The sequence below is a fragment of the Lactuca serriola genome, chromosome 2 (assembly GCF_051521515.1).
Source record: "Lactuca serriola cultivar US96UC23 chromosome 2, Lser_US96UC23_V15, whole genome shotgun sequence".
NCBI classification, from domain to species: Eukaryota; Viridiplantae; Streptophyta; class Magnoliopsida; order Asterales; family Asteraceae; genus Lactuca; species Lactuca serriola.
The window spans coordinates 9107047-9126891 of record NC_136409.1 but is presented as its reverse complement, the minus strand read 5'-3'; the positions used below and the strand labels follow the sequence as shown (position 1 = coordinate 9126891).

At 40.3% G+C, this 19845-nt stretch overlaps 3 protein-coding genes across 6 annotated transcripts in view; all 3 read left to right on the top strand.

The window, feature by feature from the left end:
• LOC145085953 (uncharacterized) overlaps positions 1 to 6237 on the top strand; it is a 36154-nt gene extending 29917 nt beyond the window's left edge. For all 4 annotated transcript variants that reach the window (XM_079023655.1, XM_079023654.1, XM_079023653.1 and 1 more), the window contains 5 exons: positions 2129 to 2800; positions 3461 to 4162; positions 4804 to 5634; positions 5764 to 5806; positions 5945 to 6237. In XM_079023655.1, the coding sequence (XP_078879781.1) occupies positions 2129 to 2800; positions 3461 to 4162; positions 4804 to 5634; positions 5764 to 5787 (2229 nt within the window). In that variant the 3' untranslated portion in view covers positions 5788 to 5806; positions 5945 to 6237. The remainder of the gene's footprint in view (positions 1 to 2128; positions 2801 to 3460; positions 4163 to 4803; positions 5635 to 5763; positions 5807 to 5944) is intronic.
• A 3523-nt stretch (positions 6238 to 9760) lies between these two features.
• Positions 9761 to 10249, top strand: LOC145089008 (uncharacterized). Its single transcript, XM_079027512.1, has one exon. It carries the CDS (start codon positions 9761 to 9763, stop codon positions 10247 to 10249), a length of 489 nt encoding a protein of 162 aa, XP_078883638.1.
• Positions 10250 to 10495: 246 nt separating this feature from the next.
• LOC145089007 (uncharacterized) lies at positions 10496 to 11320 on the top strand. The gene has a single exon (XM_079027511.1). It carries the CDS (start codon positions 10496 to 10498, stop codon positions 11318 to 11320), a length of 825 nt encoding a protein of 274 aa, XP_078883637.1.
• The last annotated feature ends 8525 nt before the right edge of the window (positions 11321 to 19845 follow it).

Sequence of the window (19845 nt, the reverse complement as noted above, 5' to 3'; positions counted from 1 at the left end):
AATTTAATATTTTTAAAATTTTTAGTTTGCTTCAAATTGAGTTTCTTAATTACTTTTTTTAATTCAAGTGTTCAAATTTTTGGTAAGTATTAAAGAATTATTTATGCATAATTGATTTATACAAAAAACTTTGTAACTTATACATTTTAAAATTCAAGATATGACTAACATGTTTTACAATATATATATATATATATATTAAAGCGCAAAGGTCATAGGAATAGAATATTTTCTATTATTCTACGTTTTGCCACAAAAGTTTGAACACTTTGCCACTTTTTGTCCCTCCTTAACCTTTTTAATGTTTTGCGACAAAAGTTCCAAAACTTTGCCACTTTGATCATTCCTCAACTTTTCACCGCAATTAGTTTGTGGAGTTGGTAGTTTTGGTCCCCCTAACTTCGATATTCTCTAATGCTAGCCAAAAAGGGTTCCAGAGTTTCACACTTTTGGTCCCTGACAGTAACCAAATGTGAGATGTCAAATTTTTGCCACATTAGTTTGTGGAGTTGTCCCTTTTGGTCCCCCACATTCGATATTCTACTATACGACTTTATTTTTCTCAAATAACAACACGAATATTTAATTACCAATGATAGAAATAGATATCAAATAAAGTATTTGTAACACTGTGTAATATAGGTAAAAATAAACATTTCAAAGTACGATGTCCTAATTGGAAAAAGAGTTTTAAAAAAATAACAACTAGGGGCGAGTTTTTTTTACAAGTTTGTATCAAATCATATCAAAATTTAAGGTGGAACGGTGACCACATTAACCAGAAATGTAATTTATTCCTTGATTTTGATAATTTTTAATATTTTGTTGTGATCTATGTATTTAAAAGTAAACAACAAAGAACATAATCCAAAACCCTAAATTGCAAGTCTCGCCCAATTTCTCTATCACTAGTCGTCACTTACGATGGCGTTACGTCGCTCTCTCACTGCTTACAACCCTTTGTTGCTACTCATTACAATAACGAAAAGTTGAATATCCATATATTTATTTGGATGTGGAATTGAACGAATGTCGTCAAAATTTTGATTTTGTTGATGGATTTGAGTAGAAGTTTGGGCAGAACGGGAATGATGGTCTGCAAGTGGTTATAAACTTGATTCTGAGTTATTACTATATATGTAGCCTCTTTACAACGACCAAGGTTTCTTCCAGGTACCATTTGATCTTTTTAGAACTTAGTTTTCTGAAACACCCTGATTTGGATCAAATATCACCAACAACTCTTAAAAACTTGATTAATCAATTGTTTTCTTCATCTTGATAACAAGTGGAATGATTTTCTACTTAGATTAACTTGAAAAAAAAGGTCCATGTGCGTCTGGTGGATCTGGTAAATGAAGATGGAAGGGAGAGCTGACTTTAAAGACACAAACACGTCACCATATCTTTTATTTTATTTTAAATTTTCTTTTTTCCTATTTCTTTCTTTCTTGATCTCCAGATGGTATGTGGTGTGGATAATTTACACATAGAGATTGGGAACGACTGTGATTTAGAGAGGACGTGGCTTGGGGTTGAGGATGGTTTATGGCTGGCCGAGTTTCATTTATATAAACAAACAAATATATAAAACAAGGGGTAAAATGGCCATCTTATATGTATTTAACCGTCCTCCTTTTTTTTTTTTTTTTTTTTATTTTTTTTTTTTAAATTTAAGAAGGGGTATACCAGTGTCAGCCTCTTATTCCCAACCAGTCAAATAGGGACTTAGGTTGTTTGGAAACAGTTCCGTGAGACCGTGACTTGGATGGTAGATAAATTTAGTAAACTTAACCCTTCAATTAACCTACCTTTTTCTTATTAACTCAATTTCAACCTAAATTTGATTCTTGTTTGAAAATAAGTTGCATCTTTATTTTTGTATTATCTTGTTGCATAGGATCCTTAGCATCTTTTAATAATTTATTTGAAGGTGAAAGATCCAACTATTTTTAATCTGTTGACGTTTTCCATCATTTGCAACTGTTTCTTGAAAAAAAAATACCTAAAATCAAAATAACCATTTTCAAATCCAAAATTATAAGAGAGAATTGCAAATGGACATGGAATCATAAATCATTAACACAGTTCAGTAAACAAGTTGCTAATTACATTTCTTGCTGTGCAGATTGAAATTCTATCAGAGAAAGAGACATTACAAGAAGCCACTGACAGTATTTCTAATGTTGTATTCCCATCCTGTCTCATGCACTCTTTTCATAACCTCCAGAAACTTATATTGAACAGAGTTAAAGGAGTGGAGGTGGTGTTTGAGATAGAGAGTGAGAGTCCAACAAGTAGAGAATTGGTAACAGCTCACAATAACCAACAACATCCTATTATACTTCCCAACCTCCAGTATTTGGATCTTTGGGGTATGGACAACTTGAGTCATGTGTGGAAGTGCAGCAACTGGAATAAATTCTTCACTCTTCCAAAACAACAATCAGAATCCCCATTCCACAACCTCACAACCATAAAAATTATGTATTGCAAAAGCATTAAGTACTTGTTTTCGCCTCTCATGGCAGAACTTCTTTCCAACCTAAAGCATATCAAGATAAGAGAGTGTGATGGTATTGGAGAAGTTGTTTCAAACAGAGATGATGAGGATGAAGAAATGACTACATTTACATCTACCCACACAACCACCAACTTGTTCCCTCATCTTGATTCTCTCACTCTAAAATACATGCACTGTCTGAAGTGTATTGGTGGAGGTGGTGCCAAGGATGAGGGGAGCAATGAAATATCTTTCAATAATACCACTGCAACTACTGCTGTTCTTGATCAATTTGAGGTATGCTTTGTACATATTCAATTATTTATTTAATTTCCTTTTTTATTTGCAATATTCTATAAATAATACATTTTATACCCACTATACTAAGATAATAATTACCTAGAGGGATGGATGCTATGACACAGCTGCTACACTTCAGAAACTCTAGTAAGGGCAGTTATGGAAGTTCAATAAAATGATAATGGCATCTTTTGATGGGTAATATAGGCAATTTAAGTTTTATTTCTGTTAAAGCAGTATTTAGCAAGTACTGGCCAGTAGGAGAGGAGAATATCACCTTTTGTGAAAATCTGGTCATTGTACCCAGAATTTAGTTAAATGTAACATTTTAGATATCAGGGGTCATCAGGTGACAGATATTGTAGAATAGAACAATATATAATATCACCCAAAACTATTTTTTCTAAGGTTATTCTGTTAAATATGTGCTTTCTTGTTTTCATTGAATTTGCATTCGTATATTTTAGGTGTTAAAGTGATTTTCTCTTCAATAAATCCCGAAATTAATTAAAAAACAAACAAAAGTACATTTTTGATGTGGAGAGCACTGGTATCATTTAGTATATAAAAAAACTAGATTTTGAATTAAGTTTCTTATATAAAAGCTGTGTATATAGTTTAATTAGTTTTACATCATTTTTCCATGTGGTGTTGCAGTTGTCTGAAGCAGGTGGTGTTTCTTGGAGCTTATGCCAATACGCTAGAGAGATAAAAATAGGCAACTGCCATGCATTGTCAAGTGTGATTCCATGTTATGCAGCAGGACAAATGCAAAAGCTTCAAGTGCTGAGAGTAGTGGCTTGCAATGGGATGAACGAGGTATTTGAAACTCAATTAGGGACGAGCAGCAACAAAAACAACGAGAAGAGTGGTTGTGAGGAAGGAATTCCAAGAGTAAATAACAATGTTATTATGCTTTCTGGTCTGAAGATATTGGAAATCAGCTTTTGTGGGGGTTTGGAACATATATTCACATTCTCTGCACTTGAAAGCCTGAGACAGCTCCAAGAGTTAACGATTAAGGGTTGCTACAGAATGAAAGTGATTGTGAAGAAGGAAGAAGATGAATATGGAGAGCAGCAAACAACAACAACAACGAAGGAGGCATCTTCTTCTAAGAAGGCTGTGGTCTTTCCTCGTCTCAAGTATATTGCACTAGATGATCTACCAGAGCTGGAGGGTTTCTTCTTGGGGAAGAATGAGTTCCGGTTGCCTTCATTGGAAGAAGTTACCATCAAGTATTGCTCAAAAATGATGGTGTTTGCAGCTGGTGGGTCCACAGCTCCCCAACTCAAGTATATACACACAGAATTAGGCAGACATGCTCTTGATCAAGAATCTGGCCTTAACTTTCATCAGGTATATATATTTCTTTAACTGGCATCATCTAATTAAGAAAGATATCATTCCTGCCAAGTAAATTTACTTCAAACACATTCACACTGGTTTCAGTCTAAGTTTATGTTGTTCTAGGAAGGCCAAAATGGGAAAGCAAGATAGGGAAAAATAGTGTATTTCAGTGGAAAGGGTATTTTAGGTATTTTCTGTCAAAAGTTGTTATTGCAGGCTTTTTAGTACCTGGAAGAGCATGATTATTCTCGATTTGCTTGTTTCTTTATCATTTTTCTTAGCCTAGCATGATTTTCAATGAAATCTTTCCCTGTTACTCCATTTGATTGTTGTTCTTCATGGTTCTAAGTGAGTTAGTGGCTCATTTGTTACTTCTTTTGATTGTTATTTTCATAGCATGTTGTCACTTGAATCAAGCTTTTCCATTTTCAACAAGGACAAAAGGTCAAAACTAACCTACTTTATGAGATCAAAAATAGTAACCCATCGGATAACTTTTAGTTGGAGTTAATACTTACAATTACCATTGTGATTAATAATTATAATATCTTGTATTAATTCATAAAAATTGGTACAGCACATATATGACATTTCAAAGGTTTTTGTTTGACATATATATGCCTCTGGCGTTTTCTTTATTGGACTTGCAGACCTCATTCCAAAGTTTATACGGTGACACCTCGGGCCCTGCTACTTCAGAAGGGATACCTTGGTCTTTTCATAACTTGATCGAATTAGATGTACAAAATAATAATTTTGTTAAAAAGATTATTCCATCCAGTGAGTTGCTGCAACTGCAAAAGCTGGTAAAGATTAATGTAATGTGGTGTAAAAGGGTAGAGGAGGCATTTGAAACTGCATTGGAAGCAGCAGGGAGAAATGGAAATAGTGGAATTGGTTTTGATGAATCGTCACAAACAACTACCACTACTCTTGTCAATCTTCCAAACCTTAGAGAAATGAAGTTAAATAATCTAGATGGTCTGAGGTATATATGGAAGAGCAATCAGTGGACAGTATTTCAGTTTCCAAACCTAACAAGAGTTCATATTTATGACTGTAAAAGGTTAGAACATGTATTTACTAGTTCCATGGTTGGTAGTCTATTGCAACTCCAAGAGCTACATATAAGTCAGTGCAAACTTATGGAGGAGGTGATTGTTAAGGATGCAGATGTTTCTGTAGAAGAAGACAAAGAGAAAGAATCTGATGGCAAGACGAATAAGGAGATACTTGTGTTACCTCGTCTAAAGTCCTTGAAATTACAATACCTTCCATGTCTTAAGGGGTTTAGCTTGGGGAAGGAGGATTTTTCATTCCCATTATTGGATACTTTGAGCATTTCCAAATGCCCAGCAATAACCACCTTCACCAAGGGAAATTCCGCTACTCCACAGCTAAAAGAAATTGAAACACATTTTGGCTCGTTTTATGCTGCAGGGGAAAAAGACATCAACTCTCTTATAAAGATCAAACAACAGGTAAATCAGATCTTTGTTGCTTTAATAATTCTTAAACTACATTTGAAAAGCTTCATGCAAGTTTTTTTTGTTATATTGTCAAAAACCGCAACCTACATTTTCAGCTTTATATTTATGTACTTTATGCAGGATTTCAAACAAGACTCTGATTAATGTGAAGTGAATATTAAAGGTAAATTATATTTTCATGTTCCTAGTTGCCTATTAATTAAAGGCCTTTTAGTTCGTGATTTTTGGATGTATTCTTCATGATGATGTCAATCTTCTAATACCCCATTCATTGTTTGGTTGAATGTTGACTCTATGTCAGGATGAATATTCAAGGGAAGAATTGTTCATCATATGAAGGACATTAAAGAACATGGATGCTATGAAGATGTTGGGAAAACATATGTATCAAGTGGCAAGCTGCTTAATGATCTAAGTTTGTTGGTTGAGGATGTTGATTTTAATATTTCAAATTCATTGGTTATATGGGCTTATCAATAGTGTTAATGGGATAATGAGTGACTTAACCTAAATTATGTTGTTGGTAAATGTTGGACAAGTATGGAAAATTAGGAATGACTTGTGAAAAATATATGGAAAAGTATTATGAAACTATATATATAGTATATAAATAAATGCAACATACTCTTGGAAGCACATATCATGAGAGTAACTAGAAGTAGAGTTTATTCCAAGGGTGTGGAAAACGTTAGACGTTAGCTAATCGGTGGACTGGGATCTAGGGATTAACCGGTTAGGTGGGGATTAATCGGGGACCATTAATTATTAATGAAATTATTCAATAATTTATAAATCTAACTTTAATCATAAGAATATTAATAAATAAGCATAAAAGTTTAATAATAAGTTTAACAAATACAACAATTTATCATCCAATTAATAAGAAAAATTACTCAAATTTTAATATATCTTAAGAAAAGAAGTAAATTTAGGTATTTGCATATTAGAAAACATAGAAATTTTGACAATTTTGAAGAAAAACTTTAAAATTTAATTTTTAATTTTTTTATATATTAGTTGAACACTAAAATACTATGAACTTTTGAAAATTTGAAAATTTTGGTTTAATATTTAAAAATTTGAAAATTTGGCCAATTAGGTCGCCTAGGACCGATTAGAACGTCTAGTTCCGACTTTGACCACCTTTGACCAAAACCGATTAAGCCGACCGATTAGCCTTAATCCTATTCAGTTGAAGACAGCCTAATGATTAATCCCCAATTAATCGGCCGTCTAGACCGATTTTTACAACAATGGTTTATTCCCATCTTCAACTACTTATAGTTTCCATTTCTTACCTGCAAAAATCTGATTAAACTTTAGAGTCATTTCTTTTTTGCCAACCAAGAAAAGAGATTGGTGCAAATTTTCATATAAAGGCCACAAGTAACGGTAAGTATAAAAACGATCACTAAATAGTGACTACAATATACTGATCATTAAATATTTGACAAACTTTTTCGTCATTTAATGTTGTCACTAATCAATGAAATATTTTACCTAATTAGTGACAACTAAAAGTTGTCACTGTCTTATCCAATTAGTGACCACAGAAAGTTGTCACTGGTTTATCCGACTTGTGACCAAAAAAGTCGTCATTGATTTATCCAATTAGTTACAAAAAAAAAACTCGTCATTGATTTTTGTTGTTTTTTGCATTTAACCAATTTAAGTAACAAGCATGGAACTTGGTAAATGGTAAAGATATTTCATGAGCAATTTAAAAATATAAAACTTGTCCTCAAATTATAAAAACGAAAGGTTGGGGGGTAATTATTTTCCCTTTGGCATTGTCTCAATTATGCAAACTTACATCATGTCCTCAATAAAACCTTAACACAACTTTCCAGCAAATTACATAAACAGAAAACGAAAAAAAAAAAAAATTCAACTCTTCGGGTTATTCAAACAACATGTTTGCTTCAAGACGATTTTTTTTTCTGCAATAACTATCTCATCTGTTTGCAGCCTCTATAAGCAATCCCCTCAAGTCAATCTACAATCTATATAAGATAATTCACATGTATTTGATACCCTACCACAAGCTAAAAGCATCATCACAAATAATTAATGTCAAAATAATATTCAAATGGAGAATCATGTTGCCTATACACTCTCAAACACGGAACACCTAAATAAGGTTATGACAAATAATATTTTTTTAGTTTATAAAAAATTAAAAATTATAGTTTGGCTAAAAGAATTAATTTTCTTTTACAAATATTTAAATCACTAAAAATTACACGGTTAAAACTGGTTATATTGCAATTTTTCATTCCATTCAATGATGGAATGAAAAGAAATCACCCCCTCTAATAAGGATTGAGAAATAACAAAAAGGAAGGAATCACATTTCCTCTATAATGCTCACATTCCATTCCGTCAGCCAATTCAAAATGGTTTTTTCATTCAAATTTTTTTTTTCATTAAAATGGAATGAACCATTTCCTTTTTTTCTAATTAAGTAAATTTAGAATCTTACATGATTAAGTGGATTATCCTCTAGTGGGCTTGAATAAGTTTTTTCAGCCTCAACCCATGCCCTTTGCTTTAAGTAACATTTCTTCTAACCTTCCTGCAATAATAAACTGGTTAATTTTTTTTAAAGCACAACACCTTAATAAAAAAGAAAGTAGAAAGTAAAGTAATGATTAATTTCTGAGCAGGGGCAAAATGGTTATAAAAATAATTGGAAGTGCAATGCATTTTCACCCAAAAAATATCTTTTATAAACTTTTCTTATGTCAATTGTCAAACTCAACAAATTTGTAAACTGTAAGGATACCCTTTTTTCTAATGAAACCAATCCCCATCAAAGTGCATCCAAAATCAAAATTAACACAACTAGAGGATTAGAATTATAGTTACACCAGGTCTTAGATCCATTAAACTCCAAAAAAAGGACCAAAATACCCCTTGGAATTTTTATTGTACCAGATCTTTAGAACATAAACCAACTCTTTCTAATCCCTTTCCAACCATAGTCACGGTGTTTTATACAGTCTTGAATATACATGTTGCATTTAACAGTAACCTACAAAAGACAACAATGCCCTTTGTTTTTATTTTCGCACCAAGTCATTCATCAGTATTGTACTTTGTTCCAGTAAACCTAAACCCCACAAAATTGCACCAAAGAACAAGGATGAATGATAGGCCCAAAGACACATTTGTCTACAGCAAAAGGAGAAATAGGCCCAAATCCAATCCAATATAATAAAGGCTTGTCCTGGTGGCCGTTTTCTTTTTATATCCGTCATCAAGTTGTTATTGCTTTTCTGTTTTGTAATGCTCTCCCCACGATTATGGTAGTGGAATGGAAGATTCTTCCAGGGGAGGGTAGTGTCAGCTTTTTGTCTTTTGTTCCAGGCTTCTTATATAAGTCCTGATGTCTTTTTGTTTTGGGGTTATGTTGAAATTTAATGAAAAGTTCTCTATGAACTCGGGAGAGCCCTCACCTCTATAATTGTGAGAACCTATCCTTTTATAATTTTGTGTGATTTCTAGTATATTGCAAGTATAAGTTATCATTTGGTATCAGAGCACCCAAACCGATTCCATGGGAGGAGCGTCCAGGGAAGCAACAGCCGTGAAGAAGGTGGAGGAACAGGTGGGGTTGATGCAAGTTCAGCTCCAATCACATGGGACTGAAATCTAGGGGATGAGAGCAAGGATTGACGATATCCTCCAAGGTCAAAGCCAGACAAACCAGAGATAGGATGAGATGCAAACAACCCTGGACAAGGTTTTGGAGAAACTGGATGTCATGGCTGGAGCACCAGGAGGAAGAAACCAAACCCCTCACAATCCATCAAGCCATTCAACACCCACAGGTCCATCGATGAACAAAAATAAGGGACCGGCAAGCTCAGTGATCATCGGTTCAGGGCCAGGCGACTCGAATCCAAGCGGAGGAGGAGCACCGAGCGGACTCGGAGGAAACGGTATTGTTTTTGGCTCTCTCTTCCAAACAAACAACAACACGGGGGGTGGAAGATACGAGTTCCAACACAGGAAGATTGACATGCCACAATTTGATGGAACAGATCCAGACGGATGGATTCTTCAAGCGGAGCGTTACTTTGCCATTTACTAATTGTTGGATGAAGAAAAGATAATGGCGGCGGTTCTCAGCTTGAGCGGGGATGCTCTGGCATGGTTCCGGTGGACCAATCAACGGGTGATAATGAACTCGTGGGAGGAAATGAAGGAAGTCTTCTTGAAAAGGTTTCGTCCCATCCATGGGGGGGATTTATACGAACAATGGGCAGCTCTGAGGCAAACAGGGACGGCGGAGGAGTATGTTCGAAGGTTCATCGACTTGTCGGCCACGTTGGAAGGGGTAACGGAACGCATCGCCATGGAAAATTTTATTGATGGGCTTCAAGACCACATCAAGACGGAGCTCAGATTATGGACCCCAGACAACTTGGGCCGCGCCATCGACTTAGCCCAACATATCGAAGAGAGGAGCAGGTCGCTTTTTGCTAGCGGATTCGAGTCGTTCGTCAATCTGGGTAACACCAGAAAGGTTAGTGGGGCAAACCCGAATCATTCCATTTCTTTCTCACAACCTGATCGATCGATGGGGAAACCACGACTCTAACGCTACCTCACAGAAGCTCAGATACAAGATAAGAGGAATCGAGGAGTGTGCTTCCATTGTGACGAACGCTGGTTCAAGGGTCATGTGTGTAAATCCCACGTGAATGTGATCCTCGTAGATGAAGAGGAACCGCTCATCGAAGACCCTCAGGAAGCAACCGACCCTGCCACCTTGGTATCTACATAGGTTCGACCAGAAATCGAGGTGTCACTTAACTCAGTAGCGGGGTTGTCGTCTCCAAAAACGATGAAGGTCCGGGGAGCCATTGGGTCCCAACCGGTGGTAACCCTAATCGATCTCGGGGCCACTCATAACTTCATTGCATCTCACTTGGTAGCTTCTATGGGCATTTCGATTGACGAGACTGAACCCTACGGGGTAAGGATGGGAACAGGAGACAGTGAGCGTGGAACTAGTGTCTGTAAGGGAGTGGTTTTGCACCTTAAGGAATTACACATCACAGAAGACTTCCTCCCCTTGAGGTTAGGCAGCTCTGACGTGATACTGGGGATGCAATGGCTTGAAACTTTGGGCGTGACTAAAACCAACTGGAAGGAACAAACAATGGAGTTTGAGGTGAATGGGAGAATAGCCCGGATCGAAGGGGACAAGTCGCTCGGTAAGTCCCTGATTTCTCTGAAGGCCATGGCAAGAACCTTGAGTAAAGATCCTTATGGATACCTAATTGAACTCAGCAACACCGAGTACCAGGTTATACCACCGGACCCTGTTCCCTTATTCTTACAAGACATCTTGAGCCAATTCGAATGCATATTCCAAGAACCCACAGGATTACCACCACCACGAGCCATGGAATACAAAATCATAACCAAGGAGGGTACTACCCCAGTGAGTGTCCGCCCTTACCGGTACCCCCATTATCAGAAGGGGGAAATAAGAATGATCAAAGAGATGCTTCAAGCCAAGGTGATACAGCCCAATAATAGCCCTTACTCCAGTCCCGTGATTTTGGTTAAAAAAAAAAGATGGCTCTTGGCATTTCTACATAGATTATCGAGCACTAAACAGGGTTACGGTGCCCGACAAGTTTCCCATTCCTGTAATTGGTGAGTTGTTGGATGAGTTACATGGTTCAACTATCTTCACCAAATTGGATCTCAATTTCGGGTACCATCAAATAAGGGTACGGGTAGCAGACGTGCCAAAAACGGCTTTCCGGACACATGATGGCCATTACGAATTTTAGGGTAATGCCATTCGGCCTCATGAACGCCCCGGCAACATTTCAAGCCTTGATGAACGACATATTCCGTCCCTTCCTCCGTAAATTCATCTTGGTATTCTTCGATGACATTTTGATCTACAGCCCCGATGAGAAGCTACATCGCATCCATGTCACAACAGCCTTGGAGAAACTGAAAAAGCATCGGCTGTTTGTCAACTACAAAAAGTGCGAGTTTGGGAAACAACGACTATCCTATTTGGGGCATGAAGTGTCGGCTGACGGGGTGTCGGCAGAAGCAAACAAGATTCAAGCAATGCAAGATTGGCCCACCCCAACAAATCTCAGAGGGCTGCGAGGGTTCTTGGGGCTCACTGGATATTACAGAAAATTCGTCAAGGGATATGCCCATATCGCCAAGCTTCTCACAGAGCAACTGAAAAAAGACAAATTTGGATGGAACCCCGACGCCGAAGAGGCTTTCCACCTCCTCAAAAAGGCCATGACTACCGTTCCAGTGCTGGCACTGCCCGACTTCAACAAGACCTTCGTGGTGGAAACTGATGCATCAGGGTATGGACTGGGGGCGGTCTTGATGCACGATGAACGCCCCATCGCTTACTACAACTCTACCTTGGGAGCGAAGGCCCAATTGAAATCGATATACGAAAAGGAGCTCATGGCAATCGTGATGGCAGTCCTCAAATGGCGACCTTATCTGCTGGGACGAAGGTTCATTGTTCGTACAGATCAATTAAGTCTCAAATTTATTTTAGAACAACGGGTAGTCGGAAGTGAATATCAAAGGTGGGCCTCTAAACTTATGGGGTTCGACTTCGGAATCCAATACCACCCGGGAGCGAGCAATCGAGTAGCTGGCGCCCTCTCTCGTAAGGAAATTTCGACCGATTGTAACAACATCAACACTGGAATTTGGATCTTTTGGGACCAATTAAAGGCAAAACTAACACAGGAAGAGTTCATACAAAAGATCAAGGCAGATTTGGAAGGTGAGGCCAACAGCCACAAAGGGTTCTCCATCTTTCAAGGGAACCTGTTGTACAAAGGAAGGTTAGTCATTTCACCCACCTCAGCCTTCTTGACCCAAATAATGGTCGTTTTTGATGATTCCCCAATTGGAGGACACCTAGGTGAGAAGAAGACGTATTTTAGAGCAGCTGCCGAAGTGTACTGGCCGGGCATGCGCTCTTCCATCATAGAGTATGTGAGAAACTATCAAATCTGTCAAACTCATAAGTCTCTCAATACGTCCCCAGCAGGTCTTCTCCAGCCCATTCCCATACCCACCCAAACATGGGAAGAAGTAACCATGGACTTCATCGAAGGCTTGCCCAAATCTGGAAATTAGGATATGATATGGGCAGTAGTAGACAGGCTTACGAAATATGCCCACTTCATACCACTGAAACATCCCTTCACAACAACTAAGGTCGTAGAGATGTTCATCTAAGAAGTTGTAAGGTTGCATGGGTTCACCTCATCCATAATTAGTGATAGAGACAGGATCTTTATCAGTCAATTTTGGAAGGAATTGTTCCGATTGCACGGTGTTCAATTAAAACGGAGCACCGCCTACCACCCCCAAACGGATGGTCAATCGGAGGTGGTGAACCGTGACTTGGAGACTTACTTACGGTGCTTTTGTTCAAAAAAACCTAGATGTTGGTTAAAATGGTTAGCATGGGCGGAATTATACTACAACACCTCTCATCACTCAACCACCAATTGCACTCCCTTCAAAGCCATGTATGGACGAGACCCTCCTCCCTTCATTCGCTATGAAGGGCAACAAACCAACATGGATGCAGTTGATAAGCTTTTGGAGGACCGGGATGCAGTGTTGGATGACCTTCGCATCAATCTGATCAGGGCACAACAGAAAATGGCAGCACAGGCTAACAAACATAGACGGGATGTGGAGTTTAAGGAAGGAGATAAGGTCTTCTTGAAATTGAGACCATACAGGCAGCAGAGCACAACATCAAGGAAATTTGAGAAATTAGCCCCGAGATTTTATGGCCCTTTCACAATTTGTCAAAAGATTGGTAAAGTTGCATACAAGTTGGAACTGCCTCCTACTGCCAGCATCCATCCAGTTTTCCATGTATCACAACTCCGGACAACCCATGGAACAACAGCCACCAACACGGAGTTGCCCCGACAGCTCAATGCTGAATTGGAGCTAATTATGCAACCACTTCTGTTGCAAGGGGTAAGACCTAGGAAGAGTAAGGAACCAGGCAGGGAAGTCCTCATTAAATGGAAAGGGTTCACAGAAGGAGAGGCGACGTGGGAAGACTTTGACAAAATGAAGATCTAATTTCCAGAATTTAACCTTGAGGGCAAGGTTCAAGTTTGGGAGGCAGGTATTAATAGGCCCAAAGACACATTTGTCTACAACAAAAGGAGAAACAGGCCCAAATCCAATCCAGTCTAATAAAGGCTTGTCCTGGTGGTCGTTTTCTTTTTATATCCGTTATCAAGTTGTTATTGCTTTTCTGTTTTGTAATGATCTCCCCACGATTATGGTAGTGGAATGGAAGATTCTTCCAGGGGAGGGTAGTGTCAGCTTTTTGTCTTTTGTTCCAGGCTTCTTATATAAGTCCCGATGTCTCTTTGTTTTGGGGTTACGTTGAAATTTAATGAAAAGTTCTCTAAGAACTCGGGAGAGCCCTCACCTCTATAATCGTGAGAACCTATCCTTTTATAATTTCTATGTGGTTTCTAGTATATTGCAAGTATAAGCTATCAATGACACAAATAGAACAAGTTTCCTTCATTTAACTCAAGTTTTATACACTACACTACATCCTAAATCCACATTATATCATATAGCTATATTGATTTGGATGATCTAGCATATACAAATTTCCAATAAGTAAAATACCCTAGAAATAATTCAAAGTGCAAGTAACTTTTAAATTTTATAAGATAGACTTACTTACTTCATCACGAAGGGAAGATGCCTCATGTTGACCTCCCATATCTTTATATACACGTCCAATATCCTTTGCAAACTTAAAAATGTAAACTCATACAGTCACATATTTAATATCTTGTTATAGTTATGATATTACAACATTATAACTATGCATTTGTTACCTATTTTGATCACGTATGTTGCCAGTAGGCGGAATAACTTGTCCTGTTCAACAATGTACTTTTTAAAAAGGTTGAAAGTAAAATGGTGTTATAGAAAAAGAAATGAAAGCTAGATGCTATATACACAAATAAACAAACATGTGTTGCTATTTATTGTGTAACATCCCGGAATATCAAGAGTAGAGTTGAAGGGCTAAAAGTGTAAATTTGAAGGGCAACTCGGCGAGTCCATAGGTGGACTCGGCGAGTAGGGTCACGACTCAGTTCGCGTGTTAAGTGGCCAACTCGGCGAGTCCAAAGCTGGACTCGGCGAGTAGGCGCTGTGCGAAGAAAACCCTAAATTCGGGGGATGAGCCCTATATAAAGGACGTTATACCCTCTCCCCAGCCTCCTTACCTTCCCTTGAAGTCCAGAAACCCTAGATACGCGTTTGTGAAGGTTTTGAGTGCATTTGAGCCTTGGAGAAGGAAGTTGGAAGAAGATCTTGGAGAGTTAGGAGGCTTGGAGCAAGGGGCTTTGCTTAGATTCAGATTCCTTGATGTTGGGGGGCTTCATTTTGAGGTAATATCTCGTTCTTTGGGCTGCTATTCTTTTAGATTCATCATTTTGGGTTATAGGGGAAGTTTGGCTTGTGGTATATGGAGTTTAAAGGTTAGATATGAGGTTGCTACCTCAGATCTAGAATGGAGAAGGTCTAGAGTGCATTAAAGTCCTTGTTAATGAGTGATTGGTGAAGCCATCTTGTCCCAAACCCTAGCCTAGAGTGTAAAATTCCTAGATCTCTTTGGATTCACGTAAATTTTGCCACTTTACGTGATAGATGGGTTGTAGAAGGGTAGATCTTTGTTTTGGAACATCTGCATGGCCTAGAAAGCTTCTGCATGGGTTAAGATCTAGCGGTACTCGGCGAGTCACAAAGGTGTACTCGGCAAGTTGCTTGAAGATGGACTGGAACTCGGCGAGTAGGTTGAAGATAGCCTCGGACTCGGCGAGTCTGGTCGTGAGGTCCTAATATTCTTCTGGTTAAGTCATGAATTGGCGAGTCAAAGGAGGACTCGGTGAGTTGAGTGCGAGGGGACTCAGAGTTACGAGACTCGGCGAGTCTCGAGGTGACTCGGCGAGTTGAGTCGCGGATTGGGGAAGTTCTAAGCATGGGGACTCGACGAGTCATTAGGTTAAGTCGGCAAGTAGAGTCAGTCAGGAGGTTGACTTTGACTTTGACTTTGACCAAGGGTTGACCAGTTGACTTCCAGAGGTAATTTGGTACTTATTGGTATTTATTGGATTCAATCTTTGGGTATTGACAGTGGTGGAGTTCGGGTCGGAGGTTGCAGCAGCGTGATCTTATCCTTTTGAGTCAGCAGTTGCGAGGTGAGTTATCCTCACTATATCAACAGGGTCTAAGGCACCAAGGCCGGCTCTTTATCGGATTGTAATCCGGGTATTGTTGTTATGTTGCTGTTTTACTATGTTTGCATCCTGGTAGTTAGGATGGTATTCGTTAGAGACCTGGTTAAGGCCGGTATTCTGGTATATAGGATGATGCTATGCTAGTGACCGGTTAGGTCGGTATCCTGCTTAGAGTATGTTGTGTTACGTGATCTGCTAGATCGGTTTGATTGAATATGAATTGTTATATGATTGTATGTTTATGTGCACATGGTTGTTTGACTGGGGTTAGGTTGAGGCGGGACCTGCTTTGTGCTGTAGGCCAACATACCCAGGGCGGACCGGTTGTTCCGAAGGCCCAACGAGCGGTCCGGATAGGCTGTAGGCCCCATGAGGGCGAACCAGACGTGCCGAGGCTCGGAGAGTGGACCAGGCAGAATGAAGGCCCGGTGCGGGCGGACCAGTCATACTGTAGACTCAGAGAGTGGAACAGGTGGATTGAAGGCCCGGTGCGGGCGGACCAACCACCCTGCAGACTCGATGTATATGGCTAGTCGTGGAGGGTGGACTAGGTGGAATGTTGGCCGGTGCGGAGGACCAGTCACACAGCAGACCCGATATGCATGATTGTTCTGTGATTCTTTATGATATAGCATGTTATGTGTATGGTATATGTGGTTGGTATTTTGGGGTATCTCACTAAGCTTTCGGGCTTACAGTTTTGGTTTAATGTTTTTCAGGTTCTTCAGGAGACTATGGCAAGGCAAAGGCGTGATCCTACCGCTCCTCGTGTTTATGTTTTATGATATGGACCTGGGAATACTCTGATAATAAATGTATTGAAAACCTTTTTGTAATAACTTAATGAATTGGGATGTTTTTAAAAAGTTTAAATTTTGTTGAAATTTTTGGTCATTACAAGTTGGTATCAGAGCCTTGGTTTGAGTGAATTGGAGGAACACTTGTGTGACTCCAGTCTCAAATCGAGGATGGTTTTTAAAAGAGAATTTAAAATGGTTTTTGAAAATAAGTAAAGGAGGACGCGGAGGTACGATCAGCCGGAGCCAGTAAGTAACCCCAAAATACCATACATGATATTTGTTTTCGAGCTTTGATAGAACAACATGCTAGTACTAGGATAGGGATCTTCAGGATTTCATGATAATGTTGCCTGCTAGCCTAGGGTTTCCTTCTGTATGAGATTTTCAGTGTTCCTCTAGGAGTGAGGATTGAGCGCTTGCTATGTATATTTGTCACTAGAGTGTTGTGGTAGTACTTCATACAAATATGGGTAGGTGTGGAAGGTAGTATGGGCCCGTACTACTGAAAGCACAAGACCCATACGCGTATCAGGGAAACCATGACCTCTAGGGTTGGGTTGAGAGTTGGTTCCCGGGTTAGTGGGAAGTATCTGAGATATTGTGGTGTTTTTTAGTATGGTGGTAACGAGGCATGCTGGGAGCGGATCCGGTTCAGGATCGGGAGCAGGAGAGGGAGGTCAGGGCGGGTCAGTACCGCCCGAGGTTATTGGTCAGACAAGCACAGGCGAGTTGGATGCTAGGATTCGTGAGATCTTGCACGATGAGGTTGCTGCGTTGTTCTGGGCCGAGCTGCCTGAACTGTTTGGGTCGATCAAGACCGCTATGGTTGAGTATTTTGATGAGCGTTATGTGGCTCTCACAGAGACGGTTGCCGCGGCAGCTACATCGGCTGTAGCAGCGGCAAGGGGAGGAGCTGGTAAAGGTTTCCAGTATCGGGACTTCGATAATACGAATCCCCCTACCTTTGATGGAGTTCAGAACCCGATTGTTGCTATGAGATGGTTGTCAAACGTGGAAGCGTGTTTCTTCACGTGTTCATGCCCTGCTGATTAGAGGGTGAGATGTGCTCTGAACCTGTTGAGGCTCGGGGCGAAGGATTGGTGGAAATTGACCACGGGGTCGTATTGGGATGCGCAGAGGGCTGCGGTTTCATGGGATCAGTTAAGAGAGATGTTCAACACTCGTTATGTTCTGCGGGTTGAGAGAGAGAGAGATTGGCTCAGGATTTCCTGGAGCTGAAGCAGGGTTCGGAGTCGGTAACTGAGATCACCCGGATGTTCACTGAGAGGGCATGTTCTGCCTTGAGTTTGCTTCGAAGCAGGCTCAGATGTCCCGATACCTGAGTATGCTCAAGAGGGATATCAGACAGTTTGTGTCTACGCAGAGGTGCGAGAGTTTGTTGAAGTTGCAGGAGGCCGCTAGGCGGCACGAGTTAGAGATTGAGTTGCAGTTGCGTGAGTTGAGGCAGGCTTCGGTGCAGTCGCAACCGACGCCGAAACGGTCCAAGACCGTTGATTCTAGGGTGGGAGATCAGAGCAGCCATGCTTGTGGGAAGTGTGGGAGGGGTCACACCGGAGTTTGTAGGTCCGGTGGTGTATGCCGCAAGTGCGGAAAGGAGGGGCACTATGCGAGGGATTGTCGGCAGTCAGCGCCGGTTCGGGATTTGAGGATTTGTTATCATTGTCGTCAGGTTGGGAACTTGAGGGTCAACTGTCCACAGCTTGCTGCAGTACCGGTGCAGGCTCCAGCACCGGCCACGTTGAGGATCACAGTTGGAGTTCAGGGTGGAGCGGAGCCCCCAAGGGATCAAGGTCGTGCTTTTCAGCTTACAACGGAGGAGGTCAGGGTAGTGCCGGATGCAGCTGCGGGTATGTTCTTCTTGATGTCTTATTATTTTATGATTATTGTGGAATATTGTTTATCTGCTAGTCTCGTTGCGTGGTTTTCGGTATTGTATTCTTTGATTTTGAGGGTTATGGCATGGTTATGGGCTTAGTGTTAGAAATTTCGTTGGTTATCATTCATGAGGGTTATTCGTGTGAATCGGGTGTTGGTCTGGATATCGGGTAGCATCTGCATTCTGAGGAGTGGTTAGCTGAAGATCGAGTTTCTTTCAAGATCGGGATGATCAGTGTTGATGTGTGATTTGTGAAGATTGCTCGTGTTAGTGGGAATCGGTTCGTGTGTAAGTGTTTGTGTCGGGAAGGACTGTTGAGGAAGGTCGGCAATGGCGACCGGTGGTTGATAGTCAATGCTCTAAGTCGGGGAGAATTGGGGAATTCTCCGGAAAAATCGATGAGTATGAAGGGTCATTTAGCTGCATGCGATTCAGTAGTGTCTCGGTCGGCCAAAAGCGTGAGCTGGTATGAGTAAGTGGCAGACGTGCGGGGCGGGATACAAACCAAGAGCGATTGATTGTGGAAGGCCTAGGATCGAGCCGGGACTGAGTATATGGGATGGGGGTAGAGTTCGGAACCCCTAGAGGGCTAGAACAGTATGCATGGGAGGAGTTTCCCGAAGGAGTAACTCAAAATGTTGATTGCTAGTCGAGCGGTCCGGATAGAATGAAGGCCGGTAGGCGTACTAGTCAGGCCGAAGGCTCGAGGAACGGTCCAGCCAGACTGAAGGCCCTTGAGGGCGGTCCAGGTCTGCTGAAGGTTATGAGAGTGGTCCAGTTTGGTTGAAGGCCTGGTAAGGCGGTCCAGTCATGCTGAAGACTCTACATGTGTCGTTAGATCGGTGCGAGGAAATGGATTGAGTATGTCGCGATATGTTAGCGTTATAACGTCTGGCCCCGGATATTGATCACGATCAGTGGAGGTAGTGCATGGACTTGAGAGTCTTCGCGAGTGGATTCAGAGTATGAATAGTGCATGGGATAGTGGCTATGCCATAAGGAAATGGTGTAGTGTTGGGTGAGCACCGGGGCATGTAACGCCCGGGTTTCAGGGCTAAGCATTTTGTCAATGTAATAGTCTAGGTCAACTATTGTAACTCTTTTTGAAGTAATAAAGATGAAATATTTGAGTATTATGTGAATTATGTGTGTTTATGTGTTTATTATTTAATTATAAATGTAT